Genomic DNA, 18,260 nt, shown 5'->3' with positions numbered 1-18,260 from the left:
AATTTCAAATAGATTTTATTTGTTTCATTTTATTGATTTTATATAAACATTATTTCGCAGTAAAAATAACCTTCAAATGCCCTTTGCGTGTAATAGACTCGAGGGGCATTAGGTGTCCTCGACTCCTTGCGCGCTCCCGGGCCTGCATATTCAGGTCAGTTCACTAGAGCCAAATAAAGCAACAGAGAGCGCGAGATAAAATTAAATCGAAGAACTCCCCCTCGTTCTGCATATGCTCGCAAAATAATAAGCACACCCACAAACAACCACTCCACCCTTCCACTGAACCCAGGGTGAAGAGGGTTCTCCTCAGTCTCGTACATAAAGGAACATTGAATAAAACCTTTAAGTGAATAAACGCCGCCCAGCCGGAAGTGACGTCCGAAGACACGCCTTGCCTCGGACAAGGACGTCCTCCACACAGACACGTGTGATGCTGTGGCAGCACGGGGCAGCTACTGTCACAAAAACAAGAGTACACTGGTTTTTATTTATTTATTCAGACCTGTCACTTCTTTAATAACCGGTGCTTTTTGCGACATTTAATGTCATTAAGCGCGTTGAAGACTGTCGGAAGCTAAGAGAAGAACAGAACTCACCGGCTCAGTGTCTTGAAAAACTCTTGGCGCTTTTTATGCACTATGGCGGACTATTTAATCAGCGGACAGACGGGCTACGTCCCTGACGACGGTCTAACAGGACAGCAGCTCTTCAACTGTGGAGATGGCCTTACCTACAAGTAAATACCCGTCAAGATGTGCTTCATACCCACTTGTGCTTTCTCCATTTGCTTGCATTTATTAAACATTAAACAGGCTTGCCAGCGCTGCAGATATGCCCTCATAGTGTGCAGTTTCATTTAAAATAGCTAAATATGAGTTGTATGTTTCGTTGCCGTGTTTATCTAGTTTAGTATCCAGCATGTTGTTGTACAGCACACTGTCATTCACGTGGGTGAGTACCAGTACCGCATAAACGGACCTCAGTTACCTTTGCCATGTGTGCCATGACTGAGATAATCTGCTGTCCCTGTCCGTTATGTTAAGTTCAAATAAGCAGAGTCATTATATGCTTAAACCACTGACAACCCAGGCAGCTTTTCCTTTACTAAAACTGATCCTGTCTTGTCAGGTCTTCAAAATGTGCTATAAATATATGCTATAAATAGGCTGAACTTTGTAAAGTATGTTGTGGTTGTTTTCTCTACAAATTATCTGGTGCCATGTAGGGAATTTAAAGGGATAGTTCACACACACACACACACACACAAATAAATAATAATGTCATTTATTCACCCTCAGGGTGTTTCAAACCCGTGCAAGTTATGTTTAACTTGGGAAATTGTTCAGATGGGAAACTGAACAAATTGGGTTATATCTTCCTTTGGTGTTCAGCAGAACAACAAAAACATTTTAATACAGGGTTGGAACAAATTGAGGGGGAGTAAATGACAGAATTTTCATTTTTGGTTTAACTAACCCTTTAACGACTCAGAGTGAAAGCCTATCCTTGGCAGATGCGACCCAGTGTCACATTAAGTGGAAAGTTGTTTTTATTTTTTTCCAGAAACGTCTTTCTGTTTATCATCGAACACAAGATTTGTACACCACTGTACTGTTTTCATTGGACATATAGTTACAGCATGTACTCCGTTTTATCATAAAAACAGGGCGTAGCTTGACACACTGGTAAACAACATGATGTTTGACATGGATAAAGTGACTCTTTGGAATTTAATCAACGTCTTGTATGTTTCAGTATGCGATAAGAGCGCTGAAAGAGTTTAATGTTGGTATAAGGTGATACGATATATCACGATAATGAACATGCACGTTTTCTTGGTAACTTTAAAATGCCTTGAATAATTATTTATTATGAATTATTTAGATTTTTAGAGGGCATTTTAAGAATACTTTACCCATCTATCATTTAAAATGAACAAACTGCTGTATGCTGCATTAAAACGCATGCGTACTGATGTAAACAGGCTCAACACAAGCAGCACATGGCGGAAGGAGTGAAGGAGAGGCGCTGAAGAAAAATGCACATTCACACTCTGACAGCGCAGATGGCGATGTTGGGACAGCTGAAATTCAGCCATTTCACCAAAAAACCTCATTAACAAAGTAGACTCATTAACAAAGACTAATTTTTTATATAAAAAATTATATAATGAGAATGTACAATGTGTTTTTGTCATAATCTGAATCACTATAGTACACTAGTTATAATAAGTGTTTATATTGGGGCTATTTCAGACCGATCTGGTAGGAACCGCTGTGGAGGAGCACAGTCTGCGTGACTCGCCATACACATAAACAAAGAGAAGTAGCTCCGGCTGCAAAGTTTTTTTTCTCAAGACGCATACAGTTCTGTTTAAGCGCTAGAGCAGTGCAGCTTTAACATTAATTAATTAATTAGTTAAACTGATAATGAACAATACTTCTAAAGCATTCATTAATCTTAGTTAAATTTCAACATCTAATAACACATTATTAAAATCAATAGTTGTATTACTGTATTATTAAATGGTCCTGAGCTAACATTAACTGTTGTATTTTTAACTGATGTTATCAAAGAATAATAACTTTGTAAAAAATGTAGCTGTGCTCTTTGTTAATGTTAGTTAAAGGCTATTGCAGAGGTGAGACAGTTAATTCTTAAGAAACCTTTTGTCTGTTATATCTGTCAGTTAATAGTGATGCACTGTGTTCAAAATCACAAAGCTTAAAATTAATCACTATCACTCACATTTTAGCACCATTATGCCCTTTTCTCTGTCCTCTTTTCAGTGATTTCCTGATTCTGCCAGGGTACATTGACTTCACAGCTGACCAGGTGGTAAGTAAAACAATTTCCTTGGTTTATATATACAGTGTTTGTGTATATATACAGGTGGTGGTCATATAATTAGAATATCATCAAAAAGTTGATTTATTTCACTAATTCCAATCATAAAGTGAAACTTGTATATTATATTCATTCATTACACACAAACAGCTATATTTCAAATGTTTATTTATTTTAATGTTGATGATTATAACTGACAACTAAGGAAAAACCCAAATTCAGTATCTCCGAAAATTAGAATATTGTAAAAAATAAAGTTCAATATTGAAGACACCTGGTGCCACACTCTAATCAGCTTATTAACTCAAAACACCTGCAAAGGCCTTTAAATGGTCTCTTAGTCTAGTTGTGTAGGCTACACAATCATGGGGAAGACTGCTGTCTTGACAGTTGTCCAAAAGACGACCATTGACACCTTGCACAAGGAGGGCAAGACACAAAATGTAATTCCAAAAGAGGCTGGCTGTTTACGTAGCTCTGTGTCCAAGCACATTAGAGAGGCAAAGGAAATGAAAAGATATGCTAGAGAAAAAGTGTACAAACAATAGGGATAACCGCACCCTGGAGAGGATTGTGAAACAAAACTCAATCAAAAATGTGGGGGGGATTCACGAAGAGTGGACTGCAGCTGGAGTCAGTGCTTCAAGAATCACTACGCACAGACATATGGAAGACATGGGTTTCGGCTGTTGCATTCCTTGTGTCAAGCCACTCTTGAACAACAGACAGCATCAGAAGCTTCTCGCCTGGGCTAAAGACAAAAAGGAATGGACTGCTGCTGAGTGGTCCAAAGTTGTTGTTCTCTGATAAAAGTAAATGTTGCATTTCCTTTGGAAATCAGGGTCCCAGGGTAGGGTGGAAGAGAGGAGTGACATACAATCTATGTTGCTTGAGGTCCAGTGTAATGTTTACACAGTCAGTGATGGTTTAGTTTGCCATGTCATCTTCTGGTGTTGGTCCACTGTGTTTTCTGAGGTCCAAGGTCAATATAGCCGTATACCAGGAATTTTTAGAGCACTTCATGCATCCTGCTGCTGCCAAACTTTATGGAGATGCAGATTTCATTTTCCAACAGGACTTGGCATCTGCACACAGCGCCAAAGCAACCAGTACCTGGTGGTAATACATACCACCATGACACCTGAGTAGTGCTATAGACTGATCAACTCCATGCCACTCCACATTTCTGCAGTAATTCAGGCAAAAGGAGCCCCAACTAAGTATTGAGTGTTGTGCATGCTCATACTTTTCATGTTCATACTTTTCAGTTGGCCAATACTTCTAAAAATCCTTTCTTTGTAATGGTCTTAAGTGATAATCAAATTTTCTGAGATACTGAATTTGGGATTTCCTTAGTTGTGAGTTATAATCATCAAAATTAAAAGAAATATACATTTGAAATATATCAGTCTGTGTATTGAATGAATACAATATATATATTGTAAACAGTACATTACATAAACACACACACATATATATATATGTGTGTGTGTGTGTGTGTGTTTGTTTATTTATTTATTTTTCTCCTGGACGAAAGTTGTGGTTTAATTTGATTGACTCTCTTTGTAGGACCTGACATCAGCGCTGACCAAACAGATCACAATGAAAACCCCACTGGTCTCATCGCCAATGGATACTGTCACAGAGTCTGACATGGCCATCGCTATGGCGGTAAGACGGTGATTGACAGAATTCACCACAGAAAGTGGTCTTACTGTCGTAGATATTTGAATAAGCACTAATGTCTATATACACATGCACATACTATTACAAAAGAACATGCTGCCTCATATTTTGATATCCATAAAATCAATGAGCACGTTTACATGCACACCAATACCCTGATAACTCACAAAAAACAGCTTATTGAAATAACCTGTCCAGGTTTACATGTAAACCAATAACCTGACTATGCAAGTAAAACGCATTTACACAAATGTATTAATAAATCAGGTTATTTCCCGGTAGTAACATCAAAACATAATAATTTGTGCTTCTGACTATTTAATTTATGTGGGTTGTGATGTTAAATATAGCATTAAAAACAGAAGAAAAGTATTGCAACATGTCAGCGAAAAACTTACGGCTCATATATTAACCTCTAATGCAGACAGGTGCAGAATTTTGACTATCAATTCTTGTGCGCAAGATGAGAGCACATTTATACATTTTTGTGTCAAGAAAGAGTTTGTGATGCATTTCCTCCTCCCTTACTGTAAAACGTTCGCTGTGTCTGTATGCGCTTATATCCACCGTAAGAACACATACCTGTCACATACCACACATGCCATTTTGCCAAAAATAGTCCTAAAAAGATGATAATACAATTTTAGCAGCCATAAATTGTTTAAAGTCTTTCTCTTCCAGGAAATGGGAGAAAAATATTTATTGATAAAATGAGTCCCATCTCCCAAAACCACATGCCATTGATTGGCAATAGCAAATTATGATTATTTCTAGGTATAAATAAACTAATGGCTATTGACTGTTTTATAGGTGCCCTAGAATGAGTTGAAACAATATGTTAAATTGTTCTCTGATATCTACGTAGAGTGTATGTGGCTTATTTAAGGGCAAAAATTGTCCAGATACAGTTTTACAGGTCCATTTACAACCCTATAAATTGTTCCTAGGATGTAATGCTCTGTTTAGCCTTATTTGGAAGGGTCATGAAAATTAATGTTGAGCTCTGCTCTGATTGGCTTATTTCAGCAGCTCACAGCACACAGCATTTCAGTTGTTTAGCGAAGTGGCTCGTGAGTCCTGACCATCCTGACAGAACACAGACCAACTGAATGACAAATTAAGCAGAACATCTCAAATGGAGATTGCTAAAATGCAGCCTACTTGTTTATTGGTGTTTTCAGATCATCCGCGCGTGAGAGAGAGCTTGCGTGCATATGGTTGCCAGATTGGACATGTTTAGGTAAAACACTGGAGAGTATGTTCTTTTCACAGAAAAGTTTTGATTGGGAGTTTTAAATTACTGAAATCTGGCAACCGCACAAATGCTCTTCATTCCCTCAGACAAAACCACAACCAGTGATTACTCGTCCTTTTTCATCAACGATATTGCATTTTTATATAACGTTTAGTCACAATGTAGGCTACACAGTGACTGTGATGTACTCTGAAATACAAGCATGCAAAAACATACTTAAGTTCTCAAAAATATAAATGTATATATTTTTACAAAATGAATAGCATTGTCAAATGTTAATCATTTTAACTTGTATAGTGGAAAAGGTGACGTTTGCTTGAAGGATTGAGTGAATGATCTGTAAGCAATGTATCTATGGTTGTATTTTGTAATACAACATAATATTAACCTTTGTCATTAGACACACTATTTAGTTTGGTATGGTACTTGGAGTTTCCTCTTGTTACTGTACTAGCATCTTGCGTTATCTAGACAATGCGGTCTCTCTAAGAAACTTTCAATTTAATCAGAAATTGTTTAAATAGTCAATAAGTGGATTAAATCGCTACTTACTGCTTGCAGGAATATAGTTGTAATTGCCACTTTCTTTATTTTAAAGGGTTGGGTCACCCAAAAAAGAAAATTAGATGTTTATCTGCTTACCCCCAGTGCATCCAACATGTAGGTGTGTTTGTTTCTTCAGTAGAACACAAATGAAGATTTTTAACTCAAACTGTTGCTGTGTGCCTGTCATATAATCATGTGAATGGGTAAGGTTCTATGAGAGCAAAACATACATACAAAAAAACATGCTTAGGCAACCTGCACAAAAACCCTGCTGCTCCTGATGACACATTGATTTCTTAAGGCACAAACCGATCGGTTTCTTAATGTTTTATAAACATCAACCATGACTGTTGACATTTTTTATTTGTGGGAAGGGTAGAAAAGTCCTCACGTCCCCTGCACAGCCTGGAACATGACATGTGTCCATGAGAGCTGCCGTTTTTGCTATTCTCACGTAAAGCTCGTTTACCTGCAGTCCTGATGATTCGGCTTCGTCAGTTCCGCCTGACAATGAACATGTTTGGACAGATGCAGATGTTGGGGCTGTACATATGAATGATCCCCAATGATTGCGTCACGGTTGGCGTTATGTTGAGAATTACTTATTTTTCCGTGGTGTTTTTCATGCACGGTATTTACATAAGAAGTAGGAGGCAATGGTGTTTGAGACTCACAGTATGTGATGTCCATGTACTGAACTCTTATTATTTCGCTATTGAAAGGTTAAATACATTTTTCATTCTAGGGCACCTTTAAAAAGAAGTAAAAATGAGACCCTGTGATATATCTCATCCCTCAATAGGGAATGCGTAGTGTCTAGTTTTAAAATCTAATGTAATGTTGTGTTGTCACAGCTGACTGGTGGGATTGGCTTCATTCATCATAACTGCACTCCAGAGTTCCAGGCTAATGAAGTCCGCAAGGTCAAGGTGAGACTCTTTACATTGTCTTTTTCTATTTGCACAATTTTTCTCTTCTCTACTCATTTATATGTTTTTCTTCTGACCCCTACCCTATAGTTGCAACAACAAAAAAATCATTTTGAATAGGAAATCCACACCTCTCTTGTTTTGTGTGATATGTATTGAGGTAACACCCATGTAGAAATGCCTAATAGAACATCCTTTATTACTTTTCTCCCTCTCTTTCCCTTCATATGGAAATTCGTCCCCGCTTAGAGGTACGAACAGGGTTTCATTACAGATCCAGTGGTGATGAGTCCTAATGAGCGTGTAAGAGACGTCTTTCAGGCTAAGGCTCGGCATGGATTCTGTGGGATTCCAATCACAGACAATGGACAGATGGGCGGATGTCTGGTCGGCATCATTTCATCACGAGATATCGACTTCCTCAAGGATTCGGAGCATGACCTGCCCCTCAGTGAGGTGGGTGGGATTTAATACAGAGGACGAGGGCTAAGTAGTTTTACTGAACTCAACTCACCTTTTCTTTTTGTCACTTAGGTGATGACTAAGAGGGAGGATCTGGTTGTAGCTCCAGCAGGAGTGACACTGAAAGAGGCTAATGAAATCCTCCAGAGGAGCAAGAAAGGTGGGGTAGACTTTAAGCGTTTATGAGAGCTCTTTACCCTTTTTACTTTCTTCACCCTCTCATTGCTGAGAAGAGTTTTGAAGCCAAATCAACCAAATAAAACATTAACATGACTGTTAACTATTCATTAACCTATATAGCAGTGTTTCATGCACCACTTCTCAGCAGTTGTGTTCCACAAAATAATTGCAAGACAATAATTTTGCATCTTGTTTTTGCTGGCTGCATGCAACCTACTACGTTGAAAAGGTTATGATTGGTAAGATTACTTTTTTAATAAGTAATTTATGTTAACCTGCATTTTCATGTCTGCATTTATTTGATAAATAAAAATGGGTATTGATATTTCAAGATAATTTTGTGAAATATCATTACATTTTTAAATAACTTTTAATATCTTATTTAATTTTTTAAATGTATTTTATTCCTGTGATGGCAAAGTTGGTTTTTCAGCTTCATTACAGTGCTCAAGAAACATTTTCAAGATTCTTTGGTGGAAGAAAGTCCAAAACTTTATATTTTGTAACATTATAAATATCTTAAATGTCAATAGGAAAACTTGTAGTATTTTATTTTCAAATGCACTTAAAATATTTTAAAATAAAAAATTGACCTCTGTAAATTTTTATCCAATTTATCCATCCATAATCTACTTTTAAATAATTATTAATTTTTTTATTTACCTTTAAAAAAATGATTTTAGTCATTAAAAATACTTAACTGCAAGTCTTCAAATAAAATCAGAATGCTGCAAGATAAATGTGGAATGTGGAATTCTTACGCTCAGTGTTTGTTTTCTATAGGCAAGCTTCCTATAGTAAATGAGGAGGGCTGTTTGGTGGCTATCATCGCTCGGACTGATCTGAAGAAGAACAGAGATTTCCCGCTGGCCTCAAAGGATTCTCGTAAACAGCTGCTTTGTGGCGCTGCTATCGGAACACACAATGATGACAAATACAGACTCGACCTGCTAGTGCAGGCTGGCGTGGATGTGGTCGTCCTGGTGAGGCCTTTTTTGGGTTAAATGGTTCTCCTTGTATCTATGAATAAAGAGGGTTTTTTTATTTTTCTATTTGTTTTTGTTTTTCTCTCCCTGTGCTTTAGGACTCTTCCCAAGGAAATTCCATCTTTCAGATTAATATGATTAAGTACATAAAAGAGAAATATCCCAGCCTACAAGTCATCGGTGGCAACGGTTAGTTTTAAACACACAGTTTTTGAACATAACATCTACAAACACACAGGTAACACACTGAGTTGTCTCTCTGTTTTAGTGGTGACTGCAGCTCAGGCAAAGAATTTGATTGATGCTGGAGTGGACGCTCTGAGAGTGGGAATGGGCAGCGGCTCCATCTGCATCACACAAGAAGGTCAGTCCACCAATCCCACGCCTGACTGCCTGCCCCTCAGCCAATCAAAGGCTGTGTTTCCATATCCAGTTTCTCCAGAAAGAGCGCCTATTGTCCTGTGCCTCCTCTGGTCCTCTTTATTGTTAGAGCAGTCCATTTCCCAAATATCCCTGCAGTTGGCTTGGTCTGTGAGGTAACTGTGCAGATTTATTGGCAGACGATCTGCACGGCCTCCATTTTCCTCGCCTTTTTTCTGGGGTTTTAGAATCTGTGGAGAAAGTTTTGTTTTGTTTAGTTGGTGCAAGTATTATTCCATATTTTTCTATGAAAGAATATGTATGTCTATATAAGTGTATGTCTGTCCATTTACTGTTTATTCTTTTTGAAAATTGTTTTTCTCTGTCACTCTGAATCATGGAGGTATGGTAGTGAAGGCTCTTCCTTTTTCTTTCAGTCTTTCCTATCCGCTTACCATTCTTGTCTGTTTTTCCACTGTCTCTATAGCATATTTGCTTAGTTACTTGCATCAGTCCCCTTTTTTATCAGCTCTGTTCCAAAACCTAGCAAAGACTGTTGCAGAAGGTAGGGTGTATAATTATACTGCCTTCAGAGGTACACTACTCTTCAAAAGTTTGGAGTCAGTAAGATTATTATTTTTTTTACAATTGAATACTTTTATTCAGCAAGTGTGTTCTTTTGAACTTTATCAAAGAATCTTTAAAAAAAAAATTGGTTATTGGTTAAACCATATCATGGTTTCCAGAAAAAATATTAAGGAGAACACGTTTTTAACATGAATAAAAATAAGAAATGTTTCTTGAGGACCAAATCAGTATATTAAAATGATTTCTGAAGGATCAGTTTAAAATAGAACATTATAGTATATAATTTCACAATAGATATAGCCTTTGTGAGCATAGGTGACCTCATTCAAAAATAAAAATAAAATCTTATCAACCCCAAACCTTTGAGCAGTAATGTATTTTGTGGATATTGCAGCTGCATTCTATATTGCACATAAATTCAAGATGGCTGACAAAGCAAGGGACTAGTTAATTAATAATACGTAAACTTTTTTGTTGTTGTTTAATATACTATAAAACAGATTCAGAGAAATTCAAATGTATTATCTTAACATTTTTTATTGTAACGTCTTTATACTACATTTTATGTATTTTATTGTATCATACTGTTATCTTAGCAACATACCAATATCAAACTCTACAATTAGTTACAATGCTTACATAGAAGGAAGCTGCCTATGTAGGCAGTGAGGCAGCTCACTAGGTTTTAAAACAGAGCTACAGTGTGCTCTCTTTCTCAGTCTCTATCTCCCTTTCTATAATTATGTCTCTCTAGCTCCTCTCAGTATTCCTCCTGGTTTAAAGCTCCACAGCCCCAAAACCCCAACTACTGTAACGGGATACTCCAGTAAGTCCCTCCCCCGATCCCCATACAGAGATCCCATTGGGTCACTATCTCACTCTGCCTGCCCCTTCACACAGCCTGCTGCATTGATTGGTTAAATGCTATGCATCATTAGAAGTAGTTGCTGGTTTTTGGGGTTTTGGATGCTTGTCATTGTCTGACTAACCTGTCAGTAATGGCGTTTGGCTCTTCCTCTGATCTAAGTCTGTTACCCAGAATCCCTCACTAACATACCTGAACATACTAGCTTGTGCAGTGGCCCGGAAAAGTTATTGGACATAATGGGGTATAATAAAATATTTAACTATTATAGCAATATTTATTACAAATGTTTTTTAAACATTGCACAAAAAAGTATTTCACATATCCTGTTAAAAATGACAATAATTAACATTTGGTAAATTTCTTCAAATATCAGTGTATCATCTTCATTGTTAATGTGTTGAATTTGATAGTAAACTAGATGTGTAAAAAAAGATGTGTAAACTAACTTTATACATCAGCTAAAAAAATCCCTTTTGGACTTCCTGATTAAATGTGGCACAAAATTAGTTCTGAAAAAAAATCCATTGTTAGTTTCTATATTGCGTCAATGTTTTATCTGTACAAAATAAATGCTAGAGGTATGGCTTAAGTGTCCAAATACCTTTTCAGAGCTGCTGAAAGAGCACTGGGGCGTATGAAGTGCACTTGTTTACGCTGAGGGTTTCACAGTCATCAGTATCACTGTAGAAGCTCTGTTTTATCATTTCAATTCAGTCACAGTTTATTTTTTTTTATTTTTTTATTTTTTTTACAGTATGCGGTGTAAGTGGTGTGACTTTAGAGACAATAGAAAGGTTACTGGGTAAATAGATGACTTATTTCTCAATGCTGCTTCCTCCCACTTTTCATTTATTATCTCCTCTCATACTGCCTTTAAAGTAGAAGAGCAAAATTGTCAAAAACTCCCATGGCAACAGGTTCTAGGTGTTGAATATGATGGGAGGAGAAGAACCTGGAACTTGATGCTCCTCCCATGTAACTTTTTACAAATTGTTATGCTAATTAATGAGTTTAATAAGTGAAGTTGCATTAATTAAAATAGTGTTTACACTAATGGTCTCAGACTTTTGGACCTCAATCTGTCAGCATTAATTATTTGTGGGGTTGACATGTGTGCATATAACATGCTCACCGCTGCTGTTTATCTTTTTTTTTTTTTCTGCGCAAGATCGCACATACATATAGTAGTGGAGCAAAACGTTTCGTTGATTTTAGAGATCATTTTTCTTTGGTTTGTCATAAACATTCAGGCTCTTGGATGTTTTTCTTTATCTAGGCTACCCTCCTGCATCTCACAATTGATAGAAAATCTCCCATTGAAAATGTCACTTTCATAAATCCACCATTTCATATAACACTGAGATTTTGTCTTTAAACTCATTGAAGTGTGAAAGTGCTATGATTCACAATTCTTTTTCATTCATTTTGCTTTGTCCTAATTGTAAATTCAAATGTAATATCTTCGTTACGTTTAGAGATTTGTTGTCTGTCACTGGCTGAAGTCACATGACTGCACGAGTAAAGAATACACTGATAGTGACAAAGTCTGTCTGTTTGACTGTTTGTGTGTGTGTGTGTGTGTGTGTTCCTTGTTTGGCAATACTTGTGAGGACACAAATGTCCTCACTTATATAGTAAAATAGGAAAATGACTCACTAGTGAGGACATTGGACTTGTCCTCACTAGTTAAAAAGGGTTATAAATCGGCCAAAACATGTTTTTATTTAAATCTATTGTTCTGCACGTTTCTGTGATGGGTAGGTTTAGGGATAGGAGTTAGGTTAGGGGATAGAGAGCATCATTAACCTGATATAAAATCACTGGAAGTCTATGTAATGTCCTGTGTAGTGAAACAAACGTGTGTGTGTGTGTGTGTGTGTGTGTGTGTGTCGTGAGAGAGAGAGAGAGAGAGAGAGAGAGAGAGAGAGAGAGAGAGAGAGAGAGAGAGAGAGTATAGATGTTTGTGACTGAATAGCAGTTAGTGAAAAATACTTGTTCATGAATGCATATGATTGTGCACATAGTAACACTAATTTGTAAGTGAGGGTAATTTATAAATTAACCAGTTCTCTATTTCTCATTGTCCTCACAGTGTTGGCATGCGGGAGACCACAGGCAACAGCCGTGTATAAGGTATCAGAATATGCTCGGCGGTTTGGCGTGCCCGTCATTGCTGATGGGGGGATTCAGACAGTTGGTCACATTGCTAAAGCACTTGCATTAGGAGCATCTACAGGTGAGATATGGGTTAGATATAGATTCATTTGCAATCGCTTCAGTAGATTATTAGTTTATTCTTTAAAATGTGGCTTGTTGTTTTATAATGTAATATAATTAATAGAATAGGTTGTTAGTTTTATTTATATACTATTATGTTATTTATTTGCAATTTATTTGCTCATCTGGGAGACGTGCCCATACAAGGAATTCCACCCTTTATGATATCATACAGATATCATACAGAGCCATACTCAGAGAAAAAAAAACGTTTAGAAACTTATTTGAATCGTGAATGAGTGTATTTGGCACATAAATACTCCGTCACACCTCCAACGCCAGTTTTATTTTATTTTGGCCATGATTAGCGTAGGAATACAACTCTTTTATTAAGTCAGAATGCATGAAGTGGCATTAACATTAGATTTCATTGTTTCATTTCAGCTTATTCAACAAATAATTAGTTTTAACAATAAGAATCCTTTATAATAATCATCACTATTTTTATTTATAATTGTTGTTTATAGAATTATAATTATATCTTATTAAGTATTAGACTAATATCATATTTGAAGCTGTATTCTCCTGTTTTGGTTTCTCTCGCTTAGTAATGATGGGGTCATTGCTCGCTGCCACCTCTGAAACACCCGGTGAATATTTCTTCTCGGATGGGATCCGCCTGAAGAAGTTCAGAGGGATGGGCTCACTGGATGCCATGGACAAGAACCTGGGCTCGCAGAGCAGATACTTCAGGTTGCACATATAAATATATTGTTTCCCAAACTCAACTCTCTGCGTTTATTGCGATTAGTTCCTGCTACAGTTTACCCACTAATTACGGTTTACCCCATGTTTGTTTTTTTAACTGCTTCGCTGCATGCTAACTACAGTTTCACAACTGCTTATATAGACTAATGATTGATGATAATTAGACATATCTTGATGTTTTGATAAAACACAATATTTAACACTTATAAAAGCAAAGTAAAACAACTATTCTCTAGAAGACAGAAAATCTGAGTTCACTCTCTCAACCCCTCTGTCTTCTCTTTCTCTCTTTCAGTGAGAGCGATAAGATTAAAGTAGCTCAGGGAGTTTCAGGAGCAGTTCAGGATAAAGGCTCCATCCATAAGTTTGTTCCATATCTCCTCGTTGGCATACAGCATTCCTGCCAAGACATCGGTGCAAAGAGCCTCACACAGCTGAGGTACATGCAAACGCACTAATTACTCGCATAACTGCAATTATATGCACTTATAGACGCGGTGTATCATTTCTGTGCTACTAGTGATGCCAAACAAATTGTTTGTTTCCAATCAATCATTTCTTATTTCCCCAAATCCTTTTCATGCCAGAGTGGCACAGAAATGAAACACTGCACTTTTAACACAACAATGCAGTGTTAAAACAGACACTCGCTTGTTTGAGTTCAATTACAGATAAGTTTTCATTGTCTATCTTTGCCCCTTTCCTTTTTTTCTTCATACTATCTCAGGGCAATGATGTATTCTGGTGAACTGAGGTTTGAAAAGAGGACAATGTCAGCTCAAATGGAGGGTGGAGTGCACAGCCTACACAGGTAGTTTAACAGTCATACACTTAGTCTGAAGATATTGTACACCACCAATCAAAGTATTTATTCAAAAGTGATAGCAAAGACATCTATAATGTTACACAATATTTTGAATATTTGATATAATTGCTGCTCTTTTGAACTTTATTCATCAAAGAATTCTGAAAGAAGGTGGATCAAGGTATACACACAAATATTAAGCAGAAAAACTGAATATGAATAATAAATAAAAAAGAATAAAAATAAGAAATTGTTTTTATTAAATCAGCATATTAGAATGTTTTCTTGAAGGGTCATGTGACACTAAGGACTGGAGTAATGATGCTTTGCTCTCACAGGAATAAATACATTTTCAAATATATTAAAATAGAAAACAGTTATTTTAATTTGCAGTAACATTTTACTATATTGTATTTACTATTTTTTTGATCAAATAAATGTATTTTTGGTGAAAATAATGTTTCAAAAACATAAAAGAATTTCTCTGACCTCAAACTTTTGAATTATACAGTGTACTAAAAAAAATACAAAAATGAATTGACATTTATGTTTTGTTCTTTCAGCTACGAGAAGCGCCTGTTTTAAAGACACAGATGCCAGTACATGCACAGCTAAATACACATTACAGCCATTAATGGACTTCCACACATGCTCTTGCACATTCAGGCACCCGAGCATACCGAGAACCTCAGCTTCCTCTTTCTCGTCTTCCCAGCCGCCTTTCCTCTAAGTGAGGAGAGAACCCGTGTGTGAATGTCTGTGAGCATATGCCCGAGTGCGTGAACGTGTGGTTGTGGGGAGCGCATGCTGTCTGCTGTATTCATCAGATGCCTTACATGTCAAAAATTATTTTTGATTGTAATCATTTGACAAGTTTTGTTTGAAAATATACATTTTTTGCCCCAGATATTTGTCTCGACTCTTGTCTTGTTTCATGAAATGCCCACATATGCATCATTATAAGCAAAAAAACAATGTACATTTTCAGTCCTGAAGAAAACAGGATGACTAAGTGCAGTTAAATCTGTGTGAAACAGGAAGTGTTATATTTTAATAGGATTTCTGTGAAGTTTGATATAAAAAGAGAACTGACCATTCAAGTTAGGTGTGCATGTGGGTCATGTAAATTATAAAATAGTTTGGACTTGCATGTGTTTTTTTGTTTTTCATAATAAATTGATTTTCAAATCCTGAATCTGTGGTTGTATGGGTACGTGGCTGCTAGACATTGACATTGGTACACTATTCCTCATTTTGCAAGCGTGTCTCAAGGGAACCAGCCTTCACCTCCAAAACTACCGGACTTTCCAAACAAGCGTTCACACATGCTTACTAATGGACCCACACCTGGACAGGTTGGGTTGAGAGCACCAGGTGGCTTCTCATAAATGAAATATGATATTGGCCCGTTAGTAAGCTCAGCCCAGCTGGGCCCAGATCTCTTAACGCTTTTATACAAAGCAAAAAAATGACTGACGGATGTATATTAACATGTGTAGCAATATTGTCTTTCTTGCTTTCTAAAAAAGAAAGAAAAGAGCAGCATTTTTTGATGAAAAAATAGAACGACTCATATTTAATTCTCTTTAAATACATTTAGAATACAGTATCTTTACATTTACATACACACACATATATGTGTATATATATATATATATATATATATATATATATAGATACTTACAATGAATAAGTCATAACGTATGTATATATATATACATACATACATGTTATGACTTATTCATTGTTAGTATATATATATATAGATACTAACAATGAATAAGTCAATATATTTTAAATATAAATTTAAAAGAGAGATTATGTGAAGAGAAAAGAGAAGGGAAAGACATTTAGATGTTTGGAGGGGGGAGGTTGTGGGTAGCCTAGTGAAGAAGTGAAAGTGAAAATGTTCCTCAGATTTCTGAGGAGGAAGTCAGGAGGCATAAATACGCAAACACTCTGACAAACTCGCACAAGGCAGGGAGCAGAGAGAAAGAGAGAGAGTGCGCACAAGAAAGAGGAGGAATGACAGGAGCAGGTAACAGAATTATTCATCTAATTCGTCTCTTTCACATTTGTCTATTTTTATCTTTGCTCAATGTGTCTTGCTCTCTTGTTGTTCATCACAGTGAAAAGTGGTTCTCTTTCATTTCTCTTCACCTTTCCTCCACTTGTTCCTTTCATTTGCTAACTTATTTTCTCTTTTGCGAGTTGATCGCATTGAAATGGAAAAATAAGCTTGTAAATGTGCCTTTATAGACTAACTTTCAATAATTTCTCTCATTTTCTCCCCTCACTCATTTCCCTGTATTTGGGAAACATGAGGAAATCTTCAGGTAAAACAAGAAGAGATCACTTCAACTAGAATTCACCATAGTATTTATAATGTGCTATCAAGTTTGTTATTTCTAAAATTAAGCTTCATATTTCAGGCTAGTTCCTCCTTATATTTTGACTTCATGTGACTTATTTTATTCATTTTATGTCCTGTTTAATCTCTCTTCTCATCTTGTCTTCATTTAACTTGCATAACCCTCCTTCTTCTCTCTCCCTCCTTCTCTCTGCCCACTCTCCTCTGATAGGGAACAGGTTTTTCAAGACACAAGTCTACAGATCAAGCAAGATAAATAAACAAGTTTAATTCTTCTGCGGAAACACCAAACTTGTTTGTGGTAAAAGCTGTTTCAATCTTATTTTATTTTCACTTACTCACAGGAACACTTGATGAATGTAATTAGGTTGAAATTTCCATGTGGAATAATATTGAATGATGAAGTAGCCTATTGATGTGTTTTTTCATGGTGTGTCGGTCAAAATGGCCACAGCAGTCTGGATGGTAACGGAACCCATAATGCAGCTGTTTGGTTGATTGATAGCTGGCTATGGATTCTGTGCCCCTCCTTTCTTGCAGAAGCTTAAAGTTGAAAATTATCTTTTGGCTTCATTTAGATATTATATTGTTCTTCTGCATTACTTTTGAAATGTCTTTGAATATAACTATATTCAATATTAATTTAATAGTTGCTTAAATTTAAGAAAAAGTGTATTCAGAAATGTATGTGTCTGTACCGTGTTTATAATATGAGTACAGATGTTGCTCTGGAATGACACGTTTTCTCCCGGATCGCCAGCATTATGTTTCGCCACCGGGAACTTCGTGTCAGCCAAGATTGACATCAATTCCTGACAATCAAAAATTCTTCAGAATTTACCAATCTTCAGTGTTCAGTAAATCACATAATCCTTTTCAGACATTTAAATTTTGTCACTGTGATTCTTGAATAAATTAAGAACATTTGTCATAACATCACTTGGTGGCTTTTTCACTTTTAGGCATGAATAGTTCTTTAGATTTACATTGTGTTATAGACATGAATTTCAGAGGCTTGTATTTTCAAAAGCTGAGTGATCTGAGGCAGGTTTTGGATGATTTTTTTTTTTTTCATAGATTTTACTCTGGCCAGAGGATACAAAGTGAAATATTTAAGCCAATGTTGCTGTTATAGTTGATCTGGGATCATATCCAAATCTTGCTGTAAAGCAACAGGTGATATTTAATTTGGTCCAAGTTCAGCTCTGACATTGTTACCTGCTTAACAAAGCAGAAGTACTCAAATAAACATCCAAACAAAAAGCATTCAAATGTGAAATGTGACCAGATCTCATTATCATATAGGCTATAGCAAGTAAGTAAGTAAATTTTATTTATATAGCACATTTTACCATAGCAAAGCTATCCAAAGTTCTGTACAGAGTAAAG

At 36.4% G+C, this 18,260-nt stretch overlaps 1 protein-coding gene across 3 annotated transcripts; it reads left to right on the top strand.

The window, feature by feature from the left end:
* The first annotated feature begins 369 nt into the window (after positions 1-369).
* impdh2 (IMP (inosine 5'-monophosphate) dehydrogenase 2) lies at positions 370-15,695 on the top strand. Of its 3 annotated transcripts, XM_067413698.1 has the most exons (15): positions 375-739; positions 1,988-2,126; positions 2,793-2,841; positions 4,420-4,521; positions 7,192-7,266; positions 7,516-7,722; positions 7,801-7,888; positions 8,692-8,891; positions 8,993-9,083; positions 9,163-9,258; positions 12,803-12,946; positions 13,536-13,680; positions 13,991-14,134; positions 14,423-14,506; positions 15,064-15,695. In XM_067413698.1, exons 1-15 carry the CDS (start codon positions 724-726, stop codon positions 15,083-15,085), a joined length of 1,602 nt encoding a protein of 533 aa, XP_067269799.1. In that variant the 5' UTR covers positions 375-723; the 3' UTR covers positions 15,086-15,695. The 3 variants fall into 3 exon arrangements, with proteins under 3 accessions (XP_067269801.1, XP_067269799.1, XP_067269800.1); XM_067413700.1 differs by lacking the exon at positions 13,991-14,134 and having other exon boundaries at positions 370-739; XM_067413699.1 differs by lacking the exon at positions 1,988-2,126 and having other exon boundaries at positions 381-739.
* The last annotated feature ends 2,565 nt before the right edge of the window (positions 15,696-18,260 follow it).

Source organism: Pseudorasbora parva, chromosome 13, assembly GCF_024679245.1.
Source record: "Pseudorasbora parva isolate DD20220531a chromosome 13, ASM2467924v1, whole genome shotgun sequence".
NCBI classification, from domain to species: domain Eukaryota; kingdom Metazoa; phylum Chordata; class Actinopteri; order Cypriniformes; family Gobionidae; genus Pseudorasbora; species Pseudorasbora parva.
The sequence above is the reverse complement of the archived record's forward strand: the minus strand, read 5'-3'. Positions and strand labels throughout refer to the sequence as shown.

Excerpts from the sequence above, each read along its gene's own strand:
- impdh2 (XM_067413698.1), top strand. Across the intron at positions 2,127-2,792 it reads CAAAAAACCTCATTAACAAA|TGATTTCCTGATTCTGCCAG; the intron begins GTAGACTCATTA and ends TCCTCTTTTCAG. Across the intron at positions 14,135-14,422 it reads AAGAGCCTCACACAGCTGAG|GGCAATGATGTATTCTGGTG; the intron begins GTACATGCAAAC and ends ATACTATCTCAG.